Source organism: Salvia splendens, chromosome 9, assembly GCF_004379255.2.
Source record: "Salvia splendens isolate huo1 chromosome 9, SspV2, whole genome shotgun sequence".
NCBI lineage: Eukaryota > Viridiplantae > Streptophyta > Magnoliopsida > Lamiales > Lamiaceae > Salvia > Salvia splendens.
Genome location: NC_056040.1, coordinates 14422472 through 14449821, shown reverse-complemented (window position 1 = coordinate 14449821; position 27350 = coordinate 14422472). Strand labels below are relative to the sequence as shown.

Genomic DNA, 27350 nt, shown 5'->3' with positions numbered 1-27350 from the left:
GATGCTATACTAGGTGAAATTTTGTGTGTTGAGCATTTTCTGTACATTTGAGGAGAAAGTTTGCATATTTTTTAATTAGAAATACATCAAGACTGTGCTTTGGCTGGCTTCTGGCAAATTTAATGTCAGTGACTGAATGTTCAATCACTAATTCTGTAGCCCAGTTGTTAAGGCCACTTGTTCTTTATAATTTGCTCAACAATATAATACTAGCATTCATTGAAAAATCTTGTGTTGTGATGTGATTATTACTTTGTTAGCAAGAATGTCATCACAATTCAAGTATCTTTTTCTTCCTTTCCCCTTTCAGTAATTGCAAAGAAACTCTAGAGTCAAGATCACAAAGGAGCCACTCCTGCATCTGTAAGATTGTTAAATGAGGATTTTGCAGAAGGTAACTGCCCCTTTACAAACACATGATCAATCAAGTAATCTTTTTCTAATATTTCACTGTGGAATTTGCTAGGAAAGCCAACTGAAAATAGCAATCATATATAAACAACTCACTTTACATGTAACTTAAATGGCTTTGGATAGATGAAAACGCTTCTCATTGAGCTTGAGGTCATTTCTTGTCATCCCATGAAGAATGAACATCTACTTTCCAATCTTGAGTAGCCTTCTTCATCTGCTCTGCACATGAAGGATCGCAGTCGATTAGCTTAATCCCTCCAAGAAAGCCTCCAAATTCCCCATGAATCCTTTCCAGATTGTAACAGTGTTTCATGGTCAGTGTTTCAAGGTCATCAAAGCTTCCCCGTCCGATTTTCCAGTCCTCCAGATCAGTGTCTTCAATAATAAGAAATGTAAGAAAACTGAATGCACCCTCTTCTACTTCCCACTCTGGACCTTGAAAAGCATAGCTTCGCAATTTGAGCACCTGAAGGCACGGCAGTGAAGAAATCTTGCTCGTTTCTTTCCAGGGATAGCCCATCCCGCTCAAGCTCAACTTTGTCAAATTTCGCGGGAAAATGGACATTGGAGCGAGCACGGGAACAACCACCTCAGGATTTGTTATGACACATTTGAGTGATCTTAGGTTGGTGAGATGGGGAATATGATCAAACACGCTTAAGGGGCTACCAATATCATCATCTTCCAAACTAATCTGGATTCCTAATTTCTTCAGATTAGGAACTGATCTTAAAACGGCCTCATTGCAACTCTCAGCACTTACACCTGAAAGAATCAACAAGCTTTCCAAGGAAGCGCCGCAAGGATCTGGCAAGTCACTGCCAATGACCTGAAGTTGCTTCAGTTCCTTCATATCCCATATCTCCTTAGGCAGGTGCAACGGGCCTTCACTGGACTTGATGCTCAAATGTTGATGGACAATCAAGAACTCAAGGCTTGAGAGTTGGGATATCGAAGAAGGGAGCTCCCTGTTCAAAGTGAGGGCTAGGTATCTTAGTTGAACTAATTCCAGAACCTCCATTGGGAACTCGTAGAAACGGATTGTAAGAGCATCAAGTTTCCGAAGCAATCCCAAACCAGAACATATTGGCACTTGGTATTTCTGATATGGCCCATAACACAGGAGGGAATGTACAGTTGATGCACACTTCTCCTCCACTGATTCACACACTTCTCTGATGCCAAATAGAATGTTGTTGTGGAAGGATAGCCTGCATTGGCTTTCAACTCCTTCATCGAAAGCATCATTGCTAGTTTTCAAGACATATGAAAACTTGATCTTAGTAGCTTCTTGGTTAGACAAGTGCCATAGAGAAGAATGCAGACCACACTTTTTAATCTGTTTAGCGCCTAGTCGCCCGGAATCATCTAGGGTGGTTTGGTGGACCATGACAAGGCTATTTGAAACAAGCTCATCCAAACACTTCTCTGCAGTAGGATATAGAGATTCATCTGCATTTTCTTCAAGAAATCCGTCTACACTCCACATGTTCATGAGCTTGGATCGTGATAGGTGATAATTCCGAGGGAAAACTCCCATGTAGAGAAAACACATTTGCAGAAGGCGAGGTAAGTACTTGTAACTTGGAAGTAACACCTTTGATATATCATCATATGCATCCATGAAAATAGGATGATTCTTATGAGCTGCAATCTCACCCCAGCATTCCACAGTCTTCTCCTCTTCGGCTAACAGGTTAGCAACCGCGACAATCATGAGAGGTAATCCATCACATTTCTTTGCGATTTTCTTCCCAATCTTCTCGAGTTGGAAAGAGCACGGCTCTTCACCAAACACCTTCTCACGGAGAAGATCCCAACTTTCTTCATCGTTCAACAATCTCACCCTCATCCCATCCGTGGAAAGCCTAGAACCATAATCATCCAACTGCTGCAGCCTTGTAGTGAAGATGACTTGGCTTCCATTTGTCTCGTCGTGTAGAGAACTTTTCAGTTCATTTCTCTCGTATCGAAACGAAGGATGCAGGTGATACATCATGTATCTGTCCCACACATCATCCAGCACAATGAGGTATCTCTTATCCTTCAAACTCTCTTTCAACCGCATAGCTATTACATCTTCATCTCCTTCCACAACGGTCTCACCATTCAACTCTGCCAGAATTCGCCTTGGAATCTCCTTGAATCGGCATTCTTTGCCTACTGTCACCCACACACGACAGTCGAAGTGTTCCTCCATTTTCGGATCATCGAGAAGCTTACTAGCAAGAGAAGTTTTGCCGATGCCAGCCATCCCAACTAGGGCAGTTACCTGCGTGCTCTTCAACCAACTGATTCTGAGCCTATGTTTGAGTTTATTGAAATCGTAAACTAATCCGACCATCTTTTCAGCGCAATGAACATCACCTTCATCTTCTTCATCCTCCTTGGGCGGAGAGTTGTACAATTGTTGGACGTATTTCTCCCCCATCGATTTCAATTGAACCAATCCTTGATTTATTTTCTGTATAATCTGCTCTTCAGATTGTTCCGCAATTTGTTTGACCTCATTATTTAACCTAGATACTTCATATTTGAATGTAGTATCTGCTCTGCTCCAAGGTATAAATCTTTTGGTGATTTGTTGCAAGGAATCCATTTCTTTGATTGCGAATTGCAAGATTTCCCGAGATGGAGCAGCAAGCGAATTCCCATGAGAGGTTAGAAGATCCTCAATCTCGCGCTTGAGAAAATTGACCGCTGCAAAAGACATCTTATGTTCCTCTCTCTAGCTCAGGGTGAATGATGATGATGATGAAGAAGAAGAACGAAAAATAGTGAATACAGTCAACTCAATAATAGTTAGAGCATCCATGGTTTTGGACAAGCAATAGCACATCCATAGCCTAGCCACAAACTCCGCCGGTCACATCAGCAGCCCTAAAAACTCCTCCTGCCAAAGCAACTGGACAAGCAATAGCTCAGCCACAATAAACAAAATTATAAAAATAAATAATTAATAATCACACAAAATACGGAATTAAATTTTCGACACAGATACGGGAATACTCAATAATAATATTAAAATTTTAAAAAGTACATTAATTAAAAAAAGTACATTAATTTTAAAAAAATTTCATAAATAAAAAAAATCCTCCTCCACACACGAGCCCCCCGCCTCCGCCTCACTCCTCGCCGTCGTCGCCGCTATCCGGGACCCCCAAATCTGCGGCATCTGAGCCCGCGTCTGAGGCCTCCACCTGTGCCGCGGCGGAGGTTAAATCGGCCTGCATACTCACGAGCATCGCGTGGAGAAAACTCTTCTCCTCGGGGTCGGTTGCCGCCCTTCATTCAGCTAAGACCTTCCACATCTGAGAACGCGTTTGTTGACGACTCGCCGACCAGCCAGTTGCGACGACTCGCCGACTAGCCTCTTCCACTTCTTCTTCTTTGGCGCACCCCGACCCCGCCCTACTCCCCCGTTTGAACGGGAGTGTCCGCATCCCCGAGATCTATCCCTAACTCCTCTAAGGAGAAAGTATTACACCCAGTGAACTGCGTCTCCGCTGGGGTCGATGTGTGCGAAGAAGCAGTCACAAAATCAAAACTGGGGCGATAGACGTTGTCCCCCTCGGCGTCCCCTGCATCCCCGGGTACCCCGGCATCATCTGCATCCCAGGTGCCCACCCCGGCATCATCTGCATCCCGGGTTGCATCCCCGGTACTAGTGTTGCCCACGGTTCCAAAACCGGCGGTTTCAAGACAACGGATAATTTAAATTGAAATAAGACGAATAAGGTGAAAATTATATCAATTTTATTGAATTTGAGTTGTAACGGACAACTATACATTACAATTTACAATACATATACAAGTATACAACATACAACAATGTAATATAATTTACAAGTGTCGTCGGAACGTAAATAAAAAAATGAAATGGGGGGATAATGGATGAATTTGAATTCAAAATCAAAATTAAAAAAAAATTGAATTTCGGAAAACCGGCGGTTTTGGCGAAAAACCGTCGGAACCGCCGGTTCAGTGAACAAACCGTTTGCCTCGTGTTCCGCACCGGAACCGAAAACCGCAGGTTTTCGCGATTAACCACCGGTTTCCGGTCCAAAAACCGTCGGTTTTGCCGACAAAACCGGCTGAAAAAGCTGCCCCCGCTGCCGCCTCGGTTTTCTCACCGGAACCGTGAAACCGGCGGTTTGGTGACGGTTTTGGTTCCAAAAATCTTGAACCGGAACCGGACCGCGGTTCCAAATGCGACGGTTCCGGTTCGAAAAAATTGTCACGGTTCCGGTTCGGCGGTTAACCGCTGGAAACGGAACCGGTGGGCATCTCTACCCGGTACCCCCTGCCCGCCCGGCATCGCTGGCCCTGCATCGCCGGCCCCCCCGGCATCCCCTGCCATCCCGGCACACCACCCCTGGGCATCATCTGCTGCCAAGGGTACATGTTGTAGTACCTGACCATCGGACCCCATCCACCTCCCACGGGTACCGTGGGGGTTTGAGACCCGCTCGTCCCTGGAGTAGGCTCGTTGTTGTGCTCCATTTCGCGTTGTTGCTCTTGTACAAAAATTAAGATAGAGAGAGTACTTGTTATAACAAGTGTTGCAAATGAAAATGACGTGCAAGTCGCATATATATAGTGTTTCGAAAATTAAATTTTAAAAAAAATCCGCTTGCAGATTGCTCGCCGATCGGGAGCCTGCAATGGCGGCCAGCTGATCGGCCAGCGCTTCGGCCAGCGCGAGGGAATCGGCGTGTGCTCGCCGTTTTTCTTGCCGATTTGGCGCTCGCCGGCTGCAATGGTTCGGCGAGCAGACCGGCGAGCGCCAGGGATCGGCTAGCCGGTGGGCTCGCCGCCATTGCGGATGCTCTAACGGATGGCCAGCTTTGCTTTCTCCATATTATTAATTGCATTATTGAATTTGATGAATGAATCTAAAAAAACATCACTAATTTTGTCCAAATTGATACGCCATCTTCTTTTAATTAGGTGGATGTATATTTTGCTTTTTAATGGATCTCATTTCAAAGCTTCTAATATGCAATTGATTTAATGAATGCGATTAACAAAATTAATATCCCAAAATATATTTGAATTATTTAACTTTGTGTTTGGATGAATGATCAATAGAACTCTCATATTTGGTCAAGTGTGTCTTACAGTTTCTCTTCAAATTTTACATCACTTCAGGTTGAATTAGTTTTTGAAAATGTTTGTTGTATTTCTACTTTTTTACCTTCTGTGATGGGGAACTCAAGTTATCCATAGATGATATACCTTTTGCTTTCGACTCATTTTTTCATAAATTGAGGTAATAACATCATTTTTCAATTTTTATCAAATTAGAGACACTCAACTTTTTACGACGACCGAAAAATAACGGTGAAAGTATTTTATAAGGAAATCTAATATTTACTCGCTGTATAGTAGTAACAAATTACACGTTATATCCACAGTTACACACATACAAATATTGCTTCAAAATAAGAATAATTTTTAAACATGAGAGTATAAAACACAAATATCTCAAAGAAAACAAACATGGTTATAAATTAGGGAGTCATGACTTCAGCTTCTTATCAAGCCATGAATAGTGAATATAAATACTGGGGTCATAAAATTTCAGTTGAGAGGAGTAACCATGTATCATTTGCCTCAGACATGTCTCCACTAAAGGGTTGCTGTCAACAACTTCAATTTTTCCAAAATTATGACCAAATCTTCCATGAATCTCTTCCAACAAATGGCAATGTTTTATGCTCAGATAGTAGAGTTTTGGGCAGCCTCCTTCTCTCACTTCCCACTCCACCAAATCAGTGTCTTCAATCACGAGATACCCAAGTTTTGCAAATCTTTTCTCTTCTACTATCCATGTCCGACCTTGAAAGGCATAGCACCGCAACTTGAGTACTTCAAGATTCGGCAATGATCCAATCACACTCATATCTTCCCAAGAATATCCCAACCCACTCAAATGTAGCTTCTTAAGAACTGTCAACGATGTTGGAAGAGGATGCGGATGCGGATGGAAAAGTGTTTCTGTCATTAGGTCAGGATTCACGACTACACATTTGAGTATCTGCAGTTTTTTGAGATGGGAAATTTGATCAAGAAAACTCAATGCCTCAGCAGCATCAGGCTCCGACTCAAGTTGAATTCCTAACTTCCTTAGATTAGGAATGGCTTCAAAAATCACCTTTGTGCAACAAAGAGCGCTCACATCTAAAAGTGTTGAGAGGTTTGGTAAGGAAGCGCCACAAGGATCTCGTAGATCGCTTCCCACAACCTGTAGATGCTTCAGTTCCTTCATATGCCATATCTCCATAGGCATGTACGATGGAGCCTCAAAAGGCTTGATGCTAAGATGTTGGGATATAATCAAGAACTGAAGGTTCCAAAGTTTGGATATAGAAGAAGGGAGATCCCCATCACAAGTGAGGGCGAGGTACCTCAACTGAACCAGTTTCACTACCTCAATCGGGAACTCATAGAAACGGATTGTAAGAGCATCCACCACCCTCAACAACCTCAAGCCTAAACAAACGGGAACTTGATAACGACAGAATGGGCCAAAACATAAGAGAGAACGAGCGGTTGATGCACAACTATCCTCAATCAAGTTACGAACATCTTTGATGGCAAATAAAATGTTATTATGGATGACCAGTCGCCGTTGGCCTTCTATACCTTCTTCAAGATCACCACCACACTTATGTAACATATGGAAGAACTTGTTTTTCTTAGCTTCCGTTTTGCATAAATGCCACACAGAAGTATGAACCAAGCAAGATTTCACCCCAGAGGATTTAATGTTCCAAATTGTGCTTTCTTTATGAAGCAAAACAAGATTATTGTAACTAAGAGCTCTCAAACAATGCTCACTATATTCATTTGCAGTTTGCCATCCCAATGGCTCAGGAAATCCCTCAGCCGCCCACATTATGACCACCTTTGATTTCAATATCTCAAAATTTTGAGGAAAAACTCCCATATAGAGAAAACACGGCCTCAACACCTGAGCCAAGTACTCTAAACTTGGATATAAAACCTTTGATATTGCACCATATGCATCCATAAAAACTGAGTTCTTTTTCTCCAATACCTCATCCCAATAATCAGGCATCCTCTCTACTCCACATAAGAGGTTCGCCACCGCCACGATCATAAGAGGAAGACCTTCACACTTCTCGGCAATCTTCCTTCCTATCTTCTCTAGCTGATAAGGGCATAACTCTTCTCCAAACACCTTCTCACGAAGAAGATCCCAACTTTCTTCCTTACCCAAAAACCTCATTTTCACAATTCCTGATACAGGATTGCTAGCACCTCGACCTACTTGGTCTAACCTAGTTGTGATCAAGATTTTCCCTCCATTATTATCATCATCTTTAAACAAACTATTTTTCAACTCGTTCCAAACTTGTTTGTCCCACACATCATCCAACACAATGAGATGCCTCCTAACTTTCAGCCTTTCTTTCAAATAATCACCAATCTTTCTCACCTCTTCATCCATAATCATTTCAACCATGTTAGCATCAACTTGAGCTACAATCGCAAGTAAGATTTCTTTCAACTTCCATTTTCTACCTACTGCAACCCAAGCTCGAAGATCAAACTGTTGTGAAATATCTAAATCGTTATAAATTTCATTAGCAAGTGCAGTCTTACCGATTCCAGCCATCCCGGTTATAGGCGTCACGAAACGAAGCCCATCCACACGTTTAAGCCGATTTTTGATTTCCAGAAATTTATCAGATAATCCAATCAACTTCGTCTCATTTCCACAAGAATCAATTCTTGTCGAAACAATAGGTTCATCACCATCATCTTGTTCAATTTCTGGATTATCTAATTCTTTGATGTAGTCCAGCTCCATCTCCTTCAATGCATCGACGATGCCCACAATCTCGTGCTCAGATTCCCGCAGATTTATGGAGAATTTATTCCAATCCCCGCTGGTTTCTTCATCAGATTGTGAAATAATCTGATCTGATAGGTCGGATTCGAGCAAATCTTCGAGTTTGTACACCGCCTCTCTGATTTGCTCGTCAAAAGCGTTGATCTTCTTCCTGCTGCTGCTCTTGCTTCCGCCATCCAATCTTATGAGAGTTTTCCGCAACGACTGAAGCTCGTTGCTTGCAGATTCTAAGATCTCTGCAGACGGGGGAATTAACACGATTTGAGATGAATTTAGGAGACGTTTGATCGTATGCTTGAGCGAAATCACACTGGCGTATGCACCCATCTCTTTCTCCATCAATTTTTGGTAAAGTATATAAATATTCTTTTTTTTCATTTTTGTTTTTGAAACAATGGTTTCTTTTAATTTACGATTAAAAAATGTTAACTATACTCCTTTTGAAGAAAAGTGTTCATTAGAGCATCCATAATGCCAATAGGCCAGCTATAGGCCAGCCATAGTTAGGGGTGGGTCGGTACGGTATACCGTACCGACCGTGCCATACCGCATACCGTACCGGAAAGTACGGTATGATAAAATTCAATATCGATACCGTACCGAATTTTCGGTATACCGAAATTCCGGTATACCGGAAATTCGGTATGATATTTTTTGATACCGTTACCATACCGTTATCACGGTATACCGTACCGTGATAACGGTATGGTAACGGTAACGGTATACCGAAAAATAATTGGTTTCTTGATTTGTTCATTTACTAATTGGTTTCTCGATTGTTCATTATTTTTTGCTATCGGTAATTCGTCCATCACTCTATTCAATTTTATATTTTGGTTAGCATGTTATCAAGTATCATATTATATTTGTTGTTGCCGATGATGTTGATCTTTAAGTATCTTTTAATATATATTTATGGATTATTTTGATTACATATATTCAAAATTTTATCACATAATCGTGGTTAATGATAAAATGAAGGTACTTATTGATTATTTTTGGCTATTTAGACCAATAGTAGTAATAATTGGTCTTATAAATAAAATCTCCAAATAGATTTACGAGTGTAATGAAATAAAGATTCAGTTTTTTCCCCCTAGACTTTAATTTCAATCTATCATTATAAACATGCATACAAATTCTCAAAAATATTAACAAGGCACGGTCTTCCTTTGATTTGAATAAATTTTTAAAATACTAGCAAATAATATTTTTTTAATGTGAAAATACTAAAATTCAACATATATCAAAATTTGGCTCATTTGTTGGTTATGATGAGTATATTTTAAAGTTAAAGGTTTAGGATTTAGGTTTCAAGGTTTGAGTTTTAAGTGTATAGGGTCGCTATATTGCAATGAAATGAATCTCGACTAGAAAGTGTCTCACCAGTGCAATATTAAATTATTGCAACGTAAACTTGCTCCTACAGTTATAACTCAACGGTTAATTCATATTTTCACAGATTTAAAATGTTTTTTAATTTTAAGTCTGATATTTAAATGTCAAGACAGTTTATTAAAATGTCAACACAAATATGTGTTGAAATTTTAATGTGATCGTATTGACATTTTTAAGAAAAGGTAGCATTTAAACACACTCTTGTGTCTATGTGGGGTTAATGTGATTGAAAAAGTATAATCAAAAGTAAGAGGATGTCGAATATTCTTTTGTTTATCATTTCACAACTTTTATTTCGCAAAATGAAATAAATATGAAGAAATTAAAATGACCCGTGCATCGCACGGGCGTGACACTAGTTAGTAATTTAAATTGGACATTTATTTCTCTTTAAAAATTAAGAATGACTGATCAGTATCCTATTTATTCATCCTTAAATTTAAGTAGTATATAAAATAAGATAACATACAATGAATTAAACACTAATTAAACGATTTGATTCATTTTCAGCTGCGCATATTTTTAATTGACATTTTATGAAGTGGGACGAAGAATAAAATAAAATTTTTAATTACTTTGTATATTTGGAATATGACATTACACAAAGAATCATATACTAAATGGTGTGAGTTAATACAAATTCTTTCAAATGTGCTATGTTGAAACATATTCCCGATATCGTATTTCCAATCTTCTTTCGGTGTTATGTGCTATTGTGTTTATTATATTTAATAGGATGAGTTGATAAAAAAATAATTCAGGTTAATTTTGAATTTGTTTGAATAAATTATCATTTGAATGTTTAATTTTATTGTATTAATTGATGTATTAAATTTTTTTTAATATAATATATATATTACAACATATTTAATATTAATATATATATATATATATAATAATAATCTATCGGTATACCGTGGATTCGGTATATACCGAAGTTTCGGTATACCGTGGATTCGGTATACCGCGGTATAGAAAAATTGATACCGTTACCGTACCGAAACACTGAAGTACGGTATCATACCGTACCAGAAACTGCGGTATACCGAAAAATCGGTATTTTCAGTATTTTTCCGGTACGGTAAGTTCGGTATTACTGTATTTCGGTATAATTTCCCACCTCTAGCCATAGTCTAGCCATAAACTCCTCCTGCCACATCATCAGCATTAAAAATTCTTCCTGTCATATCATCAGGACAAGCAACTAGACAAGCAATAGGCTAGTCATAGGCTAGCCACAATAAACAAAATTATAAAAATAACAATCATACAAAATACGGAATTCAGCTTACGACACAGATACGAGAAAATGCAATAATTTTATTTAAATTAAAAAAGGTACATTAAAAAAATTACATAATTAAAAAAAAACTAACGACGTGCAGTCCTCTGCTCCCACAACTCATCAATTAAATCCTTTTGGAGTCGAATATGAGCTTCCACTTGGCGCATGTCGGCATGTGCTTGGAGGCGGCCGGCTTCATCGTGAGGTACCCCACTTCGTACATTGGGGGCGGCCACGCAGTGGCTTGGACCGGCTTCATTATCGTCGTTGGCCCAACTAGTCAGTTGTACATCTTCATCTTCGACAATCATGTTGTGCATGATAATACAGGCGTACATTATATCAGCAATGCAGTCGTCGCGCCGACTCCTGCCGTTCCGCAAAGTAAGCCTTCCTCTCATCTGATGCGCATCTGATCATCTTCACAAAGACGGGCCACCTAGGGTATATCCCATCCGCCAAGTAGTAGCCCATATCATGCGGGTTCCCGTTGGCGATAAAACTGATGGTGGGACCGACGTCGTGGCACTGCTCGTTGAAAAGGGGCGACGAGTTGAGGACGTCGAGGTCGTTGTTCGACCCGGCTACCCCAAAATATGCATGCCAAATCCACAGCCGGTAATCGGCTATGGCCTCGAGGATCATCGTGGGATTCTTTCCCTCGTAGCCGGTCGTGTAGTTTCCAGGCAGCGGGGCAGTTCTTCCACTCCCAATGCATACAATCTATGCTGCCTAACATACCCGGGAACCCATGCTTCTCCCCGTGCATCTGCATCAGCTCCTGGCAGTCTTCGGGGGTAGGGCTTCGAAGGTACTGTTCACGGAATATTTCAACCACGCCCTGACAGAAATACTTCATACATTCAAGGGCAGTCGTCTCACCGATGTGGAGGTACTCGTCCCACATGTCTGTCGCGCCTCCGTAGGCCAACTGCCTGATTGCCGTAGTGCACTTTTGAATAGGTGTGTGGCCGCGTCTGCCAGGCGCATCGTGCCTGAAGCGAAAACACATATATCGACGCTCCAAAGCGTCAACAATACGCATAAACATGGCCATGCTCATCCTAAAACGCCGCTTGAAAATGTTGGCGTTAAACCGCTGCTCCGGTGCGAAGTAGTCTTCGTATAGCCACTGATGTGCAGCTACGTGATCTAGCTCAATCACTGCTCGGCGGTGGACAACGGGTCGAGGTACCGCCGGCTGCAAGACCCTTTGTATCAGCCGGTTTATCTCATGGGACGTATAGGCCTCCAACTCTTCGTTAATTCGCCGTTTGTACTCCTCAGCATTCCCACCACTACCACATGCGTTACTCATTTCGCGTTGTTGATCTTGTACAGAAATTAAGATAGAGAGAAAACTCATTAAAACAAGTGGTGCGAATGAAAATGACGTGCAAATCGCGTATATATAGTGTTTCGAAAATTAAATTTAAAAAATAAAAAATCAGTTGGCCGATCGCTCGCGATCGGGAGCCTGCAATGGCGGTCAGCCGATCGGCGAGCGCATAGGCCAGCGCCCGGGAATCGGCGTGCGCTCACCGTTTTTCTCGCCGATTTGGCGCTCGCCTGCTGCAATGGTTCGGCGAGCGGATCGGCCAGCGCCGGGAATCGGCTAGCCGGTCCGCTCGACGCCATTGTGAATGCTCTTATAAATTAATCATTCGTTCGTTTTATAAATACTTACCAAGAGTTCAATATTATACTTTTCCGATGAAAACAAACAACTTAGAAAAGATAACAGAGAGTCAAATATACATATGCATAACGGACGTAGATTCGCTCCAACCCAACAAAATCCAGTTTACGTCATCGAACTTGAATCCCAACAAATTTCATACGTTCTCAAATTCGAGTCATTACTTTTTCATTCATCTAAGCGCGAAATATTGGAATTAAAATACAATTTCGGCCATCGGATTGCGGCAAAGGGAGTAATTTTCAGTAGTAGATCTTAATCAGTTTACGTCTTGATTGGTTGCGTTTGAATTAGGCACGAAAATGGTGCAAGACTCGGCGTCCGAGGCCGAATCGGACGATTGCGATATTGTGCCCGAATTCGTCGAGGTGGATCCCTCCGGTCGCTACGGTCGGGTTCGTGCAATTTCTTTTGCTCGTGTATTATTTTGTTGATGAAGTTGGATAATGTTTCGTTCCTTAATGTTGTTGTGATTTCGTGTTTTGGTGTTCAGCTTTATTGTTTGCTTTTCTTGTTAGAGGTCAATTAGTTAATTTAGTTATGTTCGTGCTGTTTTTTGCAGTATAAAGAAGTGCTAGGAAAGGGGGCTTTCAAAAAAGTGTATGGAATTTAATGTGATTTGATGATTTACAATTTTCATTTCAGTTTTGTTTATCCTTGATTTACTGTTGGAATTTAGATATAGGGCATTTGATGAGTTGGAAGGCATAGAGGTGGCTTGGAATCAGGTGAAACTTGCTGATCTCTTGAGAAATTCAGTTGATTTGGAGAGGTTGTTTTCTGAAGTGCACTTGCTCAAAACTCTCAAGCATAAGAACATTATCAAGTTTTACAGCTCGTGGGTCGATGCAAAGAACGAGCATATCAACTTCATTACTGAGATTTTCGTGTCTGGGACTCTAAGACAGTACGTTGGATTTTCAGTTGCTGTGTTATGAATCTTTTGATTTCCTTGAGTGGGAGCTTAGAAGCTCGAACTGGTTTTCGTGTTGTTTAGGTATAGGAAGAAACACAAGCATGTTGATGTGAGGGCATTGAAGAAATGGTCTAGGCAAATCTTAGAAGGGCTATCATATCTGCATCGTCATGATCCTCCAGTTATTCATCGCGACTTGAAATGTGATAATATATTTGTCAATGGGAATCAAGGAGAGGTGAAAATTGGTGATCTTGGGCTAGCTGCTATCCTACAGCAAGCTCGTTCAGCTCACAGTGTTATAGGTAAGTTAGTTGATTATAACTTCAATTTTGCGTTATGCTTGAATTTTATGGTTAAGGTGACATGTGATCCTGAGATAGGTACTCCGGAATTCATGGCACCGGAGCTGTATGAGGAAGAATACAATGAACTTGTAGATATATACGCTTTCGGTATGTGCTTGATAGAGCTAGTCACCTTTGAGTATCCGTATGTGGAATGCTCCAATGCTGCTCAGATATACAAAAAAGTGACAGCGGTAAGTCGATATTGATTTTACTGTCTGTAGTTTGCTTTTTTATCTTTCGTTTGTCTGCTTTAAGGGGAAGCTTGTATTATACCGAAATTATTCCCTTGAGCATTTATCATCTGTTACTACAGAAAAATAAAAGAAAGATGAGTAGGAGTGAATATCCAGATACAGGAACAGGATAAAACCGAAGAAGATGACACAATATTACTAAAGAAATCTCTGTTTCTCGCTTTGTTGCTGGACACATTCTTTGATAGTCTAAAGGTCCCTTTCACTAAATTCTTTAATTGTTTAAAAGGGGATCAAGCCTGCGTCATTAAAGAAAGTGAAGGATCCTGCTATCCGGGAGTTCATAGAAAAATGCATCGCAAAAGCTCCTGAGCGTTTGTCAGCCAAAGAATTACTGATGGATCCTTTCTTAAGATCTGATGAGGAAAGTTCAGGTTCTTCAATGTGGCCACAATCTACCGATACAGGTGCAGTTTTAGCCTTTATTCGATTCTAATCTATTTCGCTTTTTGGTTATAATTGGAAGTGTTTTCCACCATATGTATTTGCAGGTGATAATGGCAACTGGTTTGACATTGGTGCAAACCAAGATTCTGGATTTGAGGGTAGTCGAGACTTCACACTGCAGGGTCACAGAAAAGACCATAATACGATATTTTTGAAGCTTCGAATAGCAGATGCATCAGGTTATTGATATCACCATTTCCCATTTGCTGCAATTAGTGCTTCTTGTCATTGAATGCACAGTGACTTGCTTTACCCGTTCAGGTCATATACGGAACATTCACTTTCCATTTGATGTGGAGGAGGATACTTCCACTGCTGTTGCTAGTGAAATGGTTGAAGAGCTGGATTTGACAGATCACGACGTCTCAGTTATTGCTGATATGATCGATTCAGAATTCCAATCCCTCATTCCAGATTGGACACCTAGAGGAACTGCAAACAGCGGCAGTTTTAATGGTCAAACAATGATTGAATTTGGTGTACTTGGAACACACGGAGACATGTCTTCCAGTCCCACGATGCATGAGAATCATCCCTCTGGCCCTCTTGTTTTGGAAAGACTCCCCTCGGGTAGAAAATATTGGTCTGATTCACCCAAAGCTTGTGGCGGATGCTCACCACTAAAGGCAGGGCCGTCTAACTTGATGTCAGCTGATTCAACCGTGTCTGGAGACACCTGGTCTGAAGTGACGTCACAATCACCATTCAGCCATAAAGATAATAGCACCTCTCACGATGTTTCGCTTCTCAGTCACGTGGAGTATGACTCTGATCACGAAGATGACAGCAAGCAGGAACCGGATTCGGCACCTAGCAGATTACAATTTAATGAAGGTCACCGGCTCCTTGGTCCACCTGAAAACAGGAATCCTCGCCAATTGGAAGAAAAAGACAACTCGTCTCCACGTGGAAGTGACACGGGTGGCATCAAAAGTGTTCTAAAGAAACTCGACTCTGTGCTGGATGAGCAGTACAAGGAGCTGAACGATCTGAAGCTGATGCACAAAGAAGCCGTTTTGGAACTTCTGAAGGACGTGCCAAAGGAGGGTCACCACAGGATTACTAGAGTATGCAACGCAAAGATATATGGCACGAATTGAACGAGAAGCTACACCTCTTTTGTGTTTGAAAGAAAATTAGTTTTAGATGTTTGCAGGAAATTATCATGAATCATGATCAATGTCGACTGCAACTGTTTTGCAGAGATGAAGCGAAGTTCAGCTGATAGAAGAATAACGTGTAATGTAAGCTACCAGATGTATCTTGTTCTTCCAACTGTGCGTCTGTTGTATTACTTTGCTGTATAGGGAAGTTGTTTTCTTTCATTTTTTTTTTCCTTCCCTTCCCTTTTCAGAATGATCTAAATGTGCTATTTGATCATCATATACTCCCTCCGTCCCGGGCTACTCGCTCATTTCCTTTTCGGCTCGGAGATTAAGGAATGAGTGTATAGGAAAGTCAAAAATGACGGCTGTAGGTGAAATTTTTTACTAAAAATGGAAAGAGTGCAAGTAACTTGGGACGCCCAAAAACGGAAATAAGTGCGAGTAGTGCGGGACGGAGGGAGTACTTAAGTAAATGGTTCAGTTGGTTTTGTATTTAGCTCTAATGAGTGGACTAGTAAAGCAATTATTCATAGTATGAAGGACAAAACTACAATTTTGTAAGAGTTTGGGGGCCTTTACAAGCAACTCATTCACATTCAGAAAAAGGAATGCATCCATGCAATGCAAGTAATAAACGTTAGGGATTTTAACTATAAACTCTATATTGTTGAAGCTTTAAACTGCAATTATAAAAAATTCAAGTTTTAAAATGCTCGTAATTGACAAAGTTCTTTTCTCTCTCTCTAGAATCTCCCATGGCCGCCGTTTCATCGATCGCAAAGCTCTCACACATTTCCACACCTTTATTCCCAAACCCCAACCCCTCCCCAAAATCCTCTAAATTCGCCCTCGTCTCTTCATTCACTCCCTCCACCAACTTCCATTTCCAATTCCACAACGTCGTCGCCGCCCCGCTCCGCCGCTTCTCCGTCCGCGCCGCCCGTGGAAAGTTCGAGCGGAAGAAGCCGCACGTCAACATCGGCACGATCGGCCACGTCGATCATGGAAAAACCACCCTGACCGCCGCGCTCACGATGGCGCTGGCCTCCCTCGGAAACTCCGCCCCGAAGAGGTACGAGGAGATCGACGCCGCTCCCGAGGAGCTGAAGCGCGGCATCACGATCAACACCGCTACCGTCGAGTACGAGACGGAGAGCCGCCACTACGCCCACGTCGACTGCCCCGGCCACGCCGACTACGTGAAGAACATGATCACCGGCGCTGCGCAGATGGACGGCGCGATCCTCGTCGTCTCCGGCGCCGATGGCCCCATGCCGCAGACGAAGGAGCACATTTTGCTCGCGAAGCAGGTCGGGGTGCCGAGTATGGTGGTTTTTTTGAATAAACAGGATCAGGTTGATGATGAGGAGCTGCTGCAGCTGGTGGAATTGGAGGTGAGGGATTTGCTTTCCACGCATGAATTTCCTGGTGATGATATTCCGATTGTTTCTGGCTCTGCATTGCTAGCTTTGAATGCTTTGATTGAGAACCCTAAGATTAAAAGAGGGGAGAATGAGTGGGTTGATAAAATTTATCAGCTGATGGATGAGGTCGATAGCTACATTCCCATTCCGCAGAGAAGGACTGATTTGCCGTTTTTGATGGCTATAGAGGATGTTTTCTCGATCACCGGTAGGGGGACTGTGGCTACTGGGAGGGTGGAGAGGGGGACAATCAAGATTGGGGATACAGTAGACATTGTTGGATTGAAGGAGACGAGGAGCACAATTATAACGGGCGTGGAGATGTTTCAGAAGACATTGGATGAGGCAGTGGCCGGGGATAATGTGGGTTTATTGTTGAGAGGTATTCAGAAGGCTGATATTCAGAGGGGAATGGTGCTGGCTAAACCTGGCACAATCACGCCTCACAAGAAGTTTATGGTGGTGGTTTATGTTTTGAAGAAGGAAGAAGGTGGGAGGCATTCCCCTTTCTTTACGAATTATAGGCCTCAATTTTACATGAGGACTACTGATGTGACTGGGGCAGTGGTCAGGATCATGAATGATCAGGATGAGGAGTCAAAGATGGTGATGCCAGGCGATCATGTAAAATTGGAGGTTGAGCTTATTACACATGTTGCTTGTGAGCAGGGGATGAGATTTGCTATCAGAGAAGGTGGGAAGACTGTAGGTGCTGGTCTCATTCAGTCGATTATCGAGTAGATATAAAGATAAGTTGAGGTTTATTGGGGATTCTGTGGCTGCTTTGCGAATTTAGTTTTGCCAGTGGTTGTAAGATAGCTTGATTTGTAATATAGGATTGGGGGATTTTGAGGTTACATTTCTAATGCATTGCATTACATATTAGTTGAGCTCCAGTGTGTCACTATTATAATTCAATGAAAATTGGTTTCGATTGCTTCTGATATAATAGCAATTTGGTGCCATCTTATGAAACAATCTAGAAGAGAACGGAGATAAGACCACTTCTATCTCACTTAGCTTACTATATCTATATGAGGTTTATGATGCCTTTTTGATGAACTTGCATACCTATATGTAATTCTTCTTTTCTTTCTTGACAAGTGACATGTCATTAAATGAATTTGAATCTGTTTTACTTGAGCAACTGTGGCAGTGGAGCTTGGAGAAATCTTCACAAAAAGGTGCATACCTCAGATTTTGATTATCAGAAACTGAAAAAGGTGTATATCTGTTGAATTGAATGAGGAGTCCTAGTTGAGCTATCGATTTATGTCTTCAGACTGATTGAAACTAAGATCTTGATTCATAAGATTATCTGTTTACTGTTTTATGGTTTTACTATCTCTAGAAGATAGCATGTATAAATGGATGCTGAAAACTAAGGTGACCGTGAAAATGAATCCCACGCATCTCTGAGTTGGAGCTGAAACTAACTTGACCATGAAATTGAATCTTAGATGAGCTATGACTAGTAAGAAATTATGAATCTCGTTTCTGCTAAGAAAAAAAAGGCTAAATGTAGTAAAACAAGATACAGTAAGGGCATTAGCAATGGGGCGCCCATTGCGGATGCTCTAAGGATGCATTGCCCGAAACGGCTAAACCATAACTATAAAGAAGTAGAGACAAAACTGATAGGTTTAAATTACTAATGTATAGTACTGGAAAATGCCACTCAGAATTTCACAAGCTATAGATGCAGAAGATAGAGATCTTATTTATGTAAAATCCTAGTATAAAGCGATATCATCAAACATAAATATGTGTAAGCCTGTCATGACACTGAGTCAACTTTAGTCTTTAATAGACCTTGAAGGTGTCCCATTTGCAAAGTGCAAACCCCTTGTGCTTCTTCTTGATGAATCCATCTGCCTCCACGTCGATCGACTTATCCTCCACACCATGCTTACCAGCATCAGCCACCTGCATATCTATTTCAGCAAAGTGAACTTTTTTCTCTGGACTCTGTTGGTTCTTCTGGTGATATTTGTTTTTGTCTTTGTTCGTAGGCTTCTTGTTGAGAACCTCGTGCACGTTGGGGTAATTGGGACAGTCCCCAATCATGCTCGGCATCCGTTGGATTCTGTTGAGGCGTTCGAGATATTCATCCATGGAGTAGCTGCTGCTGTGGTAGTCATAGCTCCTGCTCATGATTTTGGCCTAATTTTGCAGCCCTCTCTTTCGCTCCTCAGAAATATGTGGTAAGAGATTAAGTACTTATATTGCAAAAGATGTTCCTCTTTTTCCCTTTGGATATGAATGAATCTGATGCCTTTCTTTAGTCAGTTGCCATACATTTTCCTTGTGTTATTGTATTTTGGAATAATGTATCTAGGAGTAGTGGGAGATGATGCAAGGTAATGTTGCGACTCTGGATGATTGCTGTCCGTTAAACCAATATTCTACTTTTAAGTAATTTATTTTTTTTGGGTTTATAAATGTGGCTTAAATGGCGCAAAATTATCAAAGAAGTCAACTACAGCATAACTGTAATAAAATAAGAAAACAAACACAAAATTAGGCAATATAGTACTCGTACATGGTTCACCAAGCTCTTAGTACATGCACATACCTACAACAGTACGTTTAACAGATACTATGTGGTATGGAATAAGTACAGTTGTATAACACATGATATAAAATGCCAGACTGGTTTATTTCAATTTGTTTACTTTGATTTCCCTGTTACATTTTTAGGTTATGACTCATGTCTAGTAGCTACAAACTACACAAATTTTTTGTTATTCCTTGCTTTGCAACCACTTTTGCAAAGTGAAGGAGCCATATCTTTTGAATTTTGATCCGGCGGCCATTTAGGCCTCCTCCATGATGAACTGATCACAACTTTGAAAGAAGACTTTGCTAATTTCTTTGCAGAAGCACAAGTGAATGGGAGTCATACAAGTCTGTGGCAAAACCCCCCAAATAGAGAAAGTATGCTTTTAAATGCTATGGTAAGTACTCATAGATTGGAAACAGTACCTTTGAAATTCTATCACTTGCATCTTTAAAAGTTGCAGTTTTGTTGCTTGCTACCTTGTTCCAGTACTCTTCTGTCTTGTTGTGTCCATAGAGGATGAGCAACCACGAGGATCATTAGAGGAAGACCTTCACATATCCATGCAAACTCCCTCCTGAGGAGGAAAAAGTTCACCAGCAAACACATTCTTCCCAACTCTCTTGGTTGTTCATGAAGTGTGTGCGATGTTGAATGCTTTGAAATGAAGCTACTTCTCCTAGTCTTGTTGTCAGTACGAGTCTGCTGGTAGTCACGGGAGGAAACATGGTAGCAAGTATTGATGCACTTCTCTTGTCCATACATCATCCAAGTTCCAACACAATCAGGTAGCTCTGGCCACTCAACTTTTTTTATATGTGCGCTTAGTTTGCGTCTATGTTCTCCCATACATGAATTACTAGGCTCACGCCGTGAGCAAGTTGTAATCCCAGTATAGTTTTCGCGTAAAGATCTACTAAGGCAAGCTTAACCACGACAATCAACACCATGATAGTGTTATTAGTCTAATTGGTGTAGTTTCCATACTGCATCTTTTACTTGAGCATCAAATCTTCTGTTAACGCTTCTCTACTTATAAGCCTCGTCTCTTCTCAAGATTTTTTTCTCCCCGGTTTCATGTATACATATTTAAATAAACAAATGCCCTTAGCAGAGTTAAATATTTAATACTGCTATCATATTGTAATGAAGTCATAATTCATAAACATTCTCTTCAACAAAACACGTCTCAGATAACAGAGGTTTAATTTCTCTTTTAATTTCAAGATAAAATATTTGCCTTTAGTTTCCATGTTAGTTCTTTTTTTAAAGATAATTTCCATCGAAGTTTCATTTTATAATTCTATTATGTTAACAATAGCAAGAAAGTATGAACGTCATAAAATGATATTCGCAGTAACATAAGTATTGTTTTGATAGTTTTCATTTTCACTCCTTCTCAACATCAATATTATAAATTATTATTTCAACATCTCGTATCTGACATGATAAATGAAATACTCCATCCGTACGCCTGCAGTTGCAATAAGGAGTCTTGATTTATCATTTTAGTTCATCCACAATTAGAAGTCTTTGATTCCCTTTTACAATAAATAATAAGTAGACATCATTTTCGATTAACTTATTTTACTCAATTTATTATAAAATCAATATTTTACAAAAATGAGAATACACATTCCAGATTTCACTATTTTTCACTCACTTTCCTTCGTATTCCTCAAAACTCATATCAAACTCAATCGCGACTCTTAATTGCGGATGGAGGGAATACAAGATTGAAGAACCATTATGCTAAGAATTTTCTTCATCATTTGTGTACTCATTCTTGTTGTTTGATTGATGTTTTGTTTAAAAAATAAATAAACCAATCATTAGTTATTCTACTAATGATTGTGCTGCATTGAAGAAAATCTCAAGCTTAGGAGACAAACACAGAGCACCATACCTTGACCATTAGCAAAGTGATATCGATCAGGCATGTCTATAACAAAGAGAATGAAGCAATAAACACATGAATAGATACCAAAAACTAGAGAGCAATGTCTATCAATGTTAAAAACTTATATAAAAATAGCTACTAAGTTAAAAAAAAAAACCATAAATTAAGCATTTAGAACAATCTAAGCCCCCTTGAGGTCCACACCATTTATTCATAGCCATCATATACGTGGATCTTAAACAATGCTTGCTAAACCTCCTCCACTCCAGCTATAAGGTCCATGACGACGCGCTTGATGCTCCCATTATTCTTCGTCAGCAGCTTCTTGTTCATTTCTGTGTTATGAAAACCCTACACGTCACACGCAAAATTGTTATAAGAAACACGGATTGAACAATGTGGGTGGTAAGGCAAGCAAACAGGATGGTGAAGTTAGGGAGCCTACCATCTCTTCGAGCTCTTCGAGGATGCGATCCCACTCTGAAACACCGCAAAGATCACCCACTGCTTGATCGAGATCATACCCGTTCATCCTCAAGAGTTGCTTGTTCCGATCGACCTGTTCAAATCCCATCTCCTTAAGTTCCCCCAGAAGTTTATCCTCCATTAGACTCTTTTTGCGAAGCTCAATAGATTCAGGTATACTAGCAATGGGTGTTCGACGAGGTGGTGGTGGCGGCAGCTTGAAGATAGGTGGTGGCGGTGGCAAGTTAAGATTCAAATTTCTGAGTGTCTCACGAGGAGATTCTTCTTCTATAGCAGGAGCCTCAACCTGTGGAGAAACACACAGAAGCAATCTTAAAGTCAGCTGAAAATGCAGTGACATAGTCAAAGACATCAAAGCTGTCAACCTGGATTATGACCCAAACACGCTGGCCAAACTTTTCGCCGGATGGCGAGGCCATTCTCCAATACGAGATATAGCGCCCCGAATGGTTTGGAGAGATGAAATGAATGGAAACATCAAGCTCCTGGTCTACCAGCAATCCAGCATCAGGAATCTGGCAAACAGCAACCAGATGCATATTAGGATTTTCCCTGACACAGTCACACAACCAGAGCTATCCAGAGGGAAGGGAACATCATGAGAATGAGACTAAATACACAAGAATTTAGAAACATTAATAACTAGAATTAATTACTCCTACTAGACAAGGTTAGAGAGAATCAACAACCTAACAGTCCACGTCATCCCTCCAAACCTTATCAAGTGTGACAGAATACCACTCACCGGAACTTCAATAGATTCTGCATCGGTCAATTGATCACCTCCGATCCAAACAAGTTTTGTTTTCTTTGGCCATGCAAGTGTACCGCTGTTCCTCATCCTCCATATCTTGGTAAATGGAGTTAAAGGTTCCATCACAGCACCATCAAATATGTTAACATCTTGGATGAAGCGACTATCTAGCTTTTCAACACTTGGTTCAAACTTCAGACATCTCAAAACACGAGGGATCGCACCCCGGTCCCTGGCCCGTGAATATGGCAAATGATGTCGAGCAATTTCTGGGCGGTCTATTCTGACATAATCATTGTCATTCCCTATTTTACTATGGCAATCTAGGCATAAGTCATAATCCAACTTCCTGCAAGTGGAAAGCTCTTGTTAGTAACAATAACTCGAAATTAACTTATGCATAAAATCAATCAAAGAAATAAACAAATAGACTCAAAATAAGTTCTTACACTTTAGACTTGAACCTGGGGCCAACTATAGGAACTATGCCACAGCCATCACAACCGACCCCCCAATGACAATAACTCCCACTGCTATCATCTTGACCATGACTTCCCCTAAAGGGATTTGCATCAGAAGCAGAATGTGGTGAAGCAGCTGAGATATTTTCCAGTGGTGTAATGCCACATACACGACGAATTAAGCCCAAATCTACATCATCTTTTTTAGGATACCAGGTTGTTGATGTTGCCTTCTTGAAAGCATCACCTGCAGCAGATCCTGAGTTTCTGGTGATCAGATTTGGTCGAGGTAGAGGAGGATAACTAACATTAGAGTAAGTTTGGTTCGCATTCGTAACATTGTTCACATTCAATGTTACTCTCACAGGGTCGAGCTCCTGTTTCACGATATCGTGAAGATCATTGTCGTCAACAAGAGTAATGACCTCATCATCTTCATCAAGATATGTAAGCATCAGATCAGTGTCAGGAGCAAGGCTGAAGAGAGAAAGGATCTTCTCTCTCAGCCTATCCATGTTCACAAAAAGTTTGTCATCAGTAATAGGGGCATTGAAACGCCTAAGCACATTCCCATACTTGACCTGCAGAATGCTAAACATGATTAAGAACTCAAACCAAGAAACCAATAAATAAATCGATATACTTACTATAATAAGGCAACCATTTTAGAACACGCGATTGATTCAAATAACCAGAGAACGAAAACACAAATCACAGCACAGATTGTCAACAAAATCAGTCATTGACACGCAGAGAAGAATCGTTAAAAAGCAAAAATCCCACAGCCTAAACCATACACCTAAAGTTGCAAAAATAAAAACGAACAAACATCTAAAATTACAGTAACTCAACCCAACGAACGAACACAAAAAGAACCAGAAAAAGAAAAGTTGGACTTGTAACAAAAATAAAACCTTGATCACGACAGAATCCTCCATAGCTAACAGCGTTTCAGGTAAGCCACCAATTAAACAAAGAGAAGCCTCAACCCTATAAAACCAAAATTCGCAGATTTTCCAACAAAAACACGAAATTAACGGCGAAAGAGCGAATATCTGAAATCAGTTTGATCGAAATCCGAGAGAGATTTTCACGCAATCCACGCGTATCCGTTAGCCGCGTCAAATTATCGATAATCTCAACGAGTGAGAGAGAGGTACTGCAACGCAATGCATTTGTGTGTGTGTATGTATGTATGTTTATAGAGGAGGAAGATGACGAATAGTGTGATCTTATTTTAGCAATATTGCCTAATTTTTCTATATTATTTCCTTTCTCTTTTCCTTGTTTAAATCCTTTTCTTTCTTCCAAACAAATCTTTTCCTTGTTTAAATCCTTTTCTCTCTTCCAAACAAATCTTTTCCTTGTTAGCGTCTGACGTTGTCTTTTTAATTGGCCGATAATTGATGACGTGGATAGACTGGCTCAATGTGGAGTAGCGGATTATAACAGTTGCTGGGCTTATTCTTGCTGATTTTTTGGGCATTAGGTTAAGATTTTATCGACGTTTGTTATTTTGTTGCTACTAGTCAATTTTATATTAAGTGCTTGTTTGATAGGGTAGATATGACCAAGATATATGAGTTATATGTGTTATTTGGCTGTTTGGTAGATAAAATAAGGTTCATGTTAGGCCATCAAAGCCAATCTCAGCCCGATGAGGCCTGGAGCAAATCTATCTATACTACTTTAAAGTGGCAGTTGGTTGAAAGTACTATTTTACTCTTTTGGGCAGGAAAAATGACTGTCTATGTAGCTATTTTTTTTATTTCGTTTACAAATGAAGTTCGCTTAATGAGAATATCACATGAGCTCAATTTGTATATACCGAGAATTTGTGGTAGAGGCAGCCTATTTGTATTGTGTTGCATAGGCTTTTTAAAAAAATACTATTCTATTACAATATATCTAACTATTACAATATATTTATTTCTTCTGATATTAGAATATATTTATTTCTTGTGCCTGATCTTCTATTGCTTAAAACTTTTCATGCATACAAACTTAAAAATATTTTTGAAATTCATTTTTTAAAGGAAAACGGGGAAAGAGTGAAAGCTGTCATAATCTTTCCTGTTATAAATTAATACTATTTCAGATTCCTTCATTTTCCATGGCAATTTGTTTCTGAAAACAAAAATCTATATATAGTCAGTAGCATGTAATGTAATTCAGATACAAAATTGATGCATTGAAAAAAATCTATATATAGTTAGTTTCATGTAATGGAATTCAACAAAATTGGTGCAGTAATTAAATGAGGAGAAACTCTGCTAAATCTAAAAAAATTGAAGTATTTAAATCTATTTTTTTTTCAAAAATCGTTTTCTAAAGAAAATGGGGAAAGGGTGCAGTTGAAATATTTACTCATTAAATTTAAAAGAATTTTAAGTATATAAATTTTAAAAAAATCATGATTTTTTTTTAAAGAAAATGGCAAGAAAGTTGGAGGTAGAGGTGCCCACGGTTAGTAAACCGGCAGTTCCGGTTCGGAACCGCCGGTTCCAGTTTTGAGAAAGGCGGAACCGGAACCGAACCGTGAGGCTATTTCAACGTTCCGGTTCCGAACCGCCGATTTTCAGACGGTTCTCACGGTTCCGGTTCGGTTTTGGCGGTTTTTTTGTTTTTTTTGCTATGTAATTTGAAATTTGGACTTATACAATAAATTGGAACAAGACAATGGATAATTTAAATTGAAATAAGACGAATATGATGAAAATGATATCGATTTTATTGAATTTGAGTTGTAACGGACAACGATACATTACAATTTATAATACATATACAAGTATACAACAATGTGATATAATTTACAAGTGTCGTCGGAACATAAATAAAAAAAACATGAAATGGGGGGAAAAGGAAAAAATTGAAAAGGGTTTGAGCTCAACTTAAACTTTCAAAGTTAAACTTTTCAAATTTAAGTTGAGTTGCCTACGTATCCACAATTTTATTGAGGAATCAAAGCTCACGTAGTTCTCTTACCTTGCTTACCTTTTTGGTCGCCCGTGCTCGCCATTCACCCCCCCCCCATTATTGATATTGTTGAGCGCCCTCGCTTCCGACCTCGTCAGCGGTGGAAAAGTCTTCACCATCACTCTCTACACGGAAGTCGAAATCCGGCTCTTGTGCTCTCATGTCCGCCTTTGCCCAATCATCAAGTAACATATTGGCTTCCATGTTTTTGGCGGAGAGATTGGTCATTTTGTCGTCTAGGACACAACCGCTGGCACTAAAAGCTTGCTCAACGGCGACGGTGGAAGCGGGAACGGCGAAAATCTCCTTAGCCATTATTGAGAGTATCGGAAACTCTCGATAGCCGATCAGTTCCCAAGAATAGATACGTAAGGTTGCTTTTACGTTTTACCAGTGTTGTCTTGTTTCATAAATCCAAATCAAATAGTCAAATCCAAACCGCCGGTTCCGGTTATAACCGCAGGTTAAATTGATTTTTTTTATCAACGGTCATTTTAAAAAGGTACATTACCGATTCCCCTCTCATCTCTCTCACCATAAATACGGTCGTTTCATTACTTAAATTCAGCCGATTCTGAACTACACTCACCTTATTCACTTTTTCAAACCACCATTCCCTTCACAATCCTTCTTTTATTTGCTCAATCTTAGCTATGTCTGTCAAGTGTAGGAAGTGAGAAGAGAAAATGCAAGAGGCTGCCAACGGCTGACACCTCGGATAGCTCACCGAAATCGTGAAACCGTCGGGTTTTTTTTCCGTGAAACCGGCGGTTCGGTGAGGATTTTGGGTCGTAAAATCTTGAACCGGAACCGGCCCGCGATTCCAAATACGACGGTTCCGGTTCGTAAAAATTGTCACGGTTCCGGTTCGGAACTGAAACCGGAAACCGTGGGCACCTCTAGTTGGAGGGTACTAAATATGATAAGCTTACTTCGAAAGCATTATGGAATTAAGATATGCATAGCATATTTAAAAAAATTCCAAGTATATAAATTTAAAAAATATGAAGAGAGAAATGTTTGATAGAATATCAGAAG

The 27350-nt window shown here is 40.2% G+C and overlaps 5 protein-coding genes and 1 long non-coding RNA gene across 10 annotated transcripts; 3 read left to right on the top strand and 3 right to left on the bottom strand.

Annotated features, from left to right (window-relative positions):
• Positions 1–565: 565 nt before the first annotated feature.
• Positions 566–3127, bottom strand: LOC121749196 (putative late blight resistance protein homolog R1A-10). The gene has a single exon (XM_042143785.1). It carries the CDS (start codon positions 3125–3127, stop codon positions 566–568), a length of 2562 nt encoding a protein of 853 aa, XP_041999719.1.
• Positions 3128–5935: 2808 nt separating this feature from the next.
• On the bottom strand, positions 5936–8623 carry LOC121749195 (putative late blight resistance protein homolog R1A-4). The gene has a single exon (XM_042143784.1). It carries the CDS (start codon positions 8621–8623, stop codon positions 5936–5938), a length of 2688 nt encoding a protein of 895 aa, XP_041999718.1.
• A 4067-nt stretch (positions 8624–12690) lies between these two features.
• Positions 12691–15970, top strand: LOC121746721 (probable serine/threonine-protein kinase WNK3). 5 transcript variants are annotated; one of them, XM_042140644.1, is made up of 9 exons: positions 12691–13073; positions 13241–13278; positions 13364–13406; positions 13488–13585; positions 13676–13899; positions 13978–14135; positions 14428–14605; positions 14690–14824; positions 14907–15970. In XM_042140644.1, exons 1-9 carry the CDS (start codon positions 12981–12983, stop codon positions 15743–15745), a joined length of 1806 nt encoding a protein of 601 aa, XP_041996578.1. In that variant the 5' UTR covers positions 12691–12980; the 3' UTR covers positions 15746–15970. The 5 variants fall into 5 exon arrangements, with proteins under 5 accessions (XP_041996578.1, XP_041996577.1, XP_041996576.1 ...); XM_042140643.1 differs by having other exon boundaries at positions 13358–13406; XM_042140642.1 differs by having other exon boundaries at positions 13364–13585.
• A 415-nt stretch (positions 15971–16385) lies between these two features.
• On the top strand, positions 16386–18060 carry LOC121746723 (elongation factor Tu, chloroplastic-like). Its single transcript, XM_042140646.1, has one exon. It carries the CDS (start codon positions 16507–16509, stop codon positions 17914–17916), a length of 1410 nt encoding a protein of 469 aa, XP_041996580.1. The 5' UTR covers positions 16386–16506; the 3' UTR covers positions 17917–18060.
• Positions 18061–19684: 1624 nt separating this feature from the next.
• Positions 19685–20669, top strand: LOC121746724. Its single transcript, XR_006039066.1, has 3 exons — positions 19685–19781; positions 20056–20132; positions 20225–20669. It is a non-coding gene; the product is annotated as an uncharacterized LOC121746724 (long non-coding RNA).
• A 1023-nt stretch (positions 20670–21692) lies between these two features.
• On the bottom strand, positions 21693–24722 carry LOC121746722 (protein JOKA2-like). Its single transcript, XM_042140645.1, has 6 exons — positions 24251–24722; positions 23325–23917; positions 22867–23224; positions 22487–22636; positions 22081–22407; positions 21693–21986 (listed from the first exon to the last, which is right to left on the bottom strand). The coding sequence occupies exons 1-6, from the start codon at positions 24272–24274 to the stop codon at positions 21885–21887; spliced, it is 1554 nt and encodes a 517-aa protein (XP_041996579.1). The 5' UTR covers positions 24275–24722; the 3' UTR covers positions 21693–21884.
• Positions 24723–27350: the final 2628 nt, after the last annotated feature.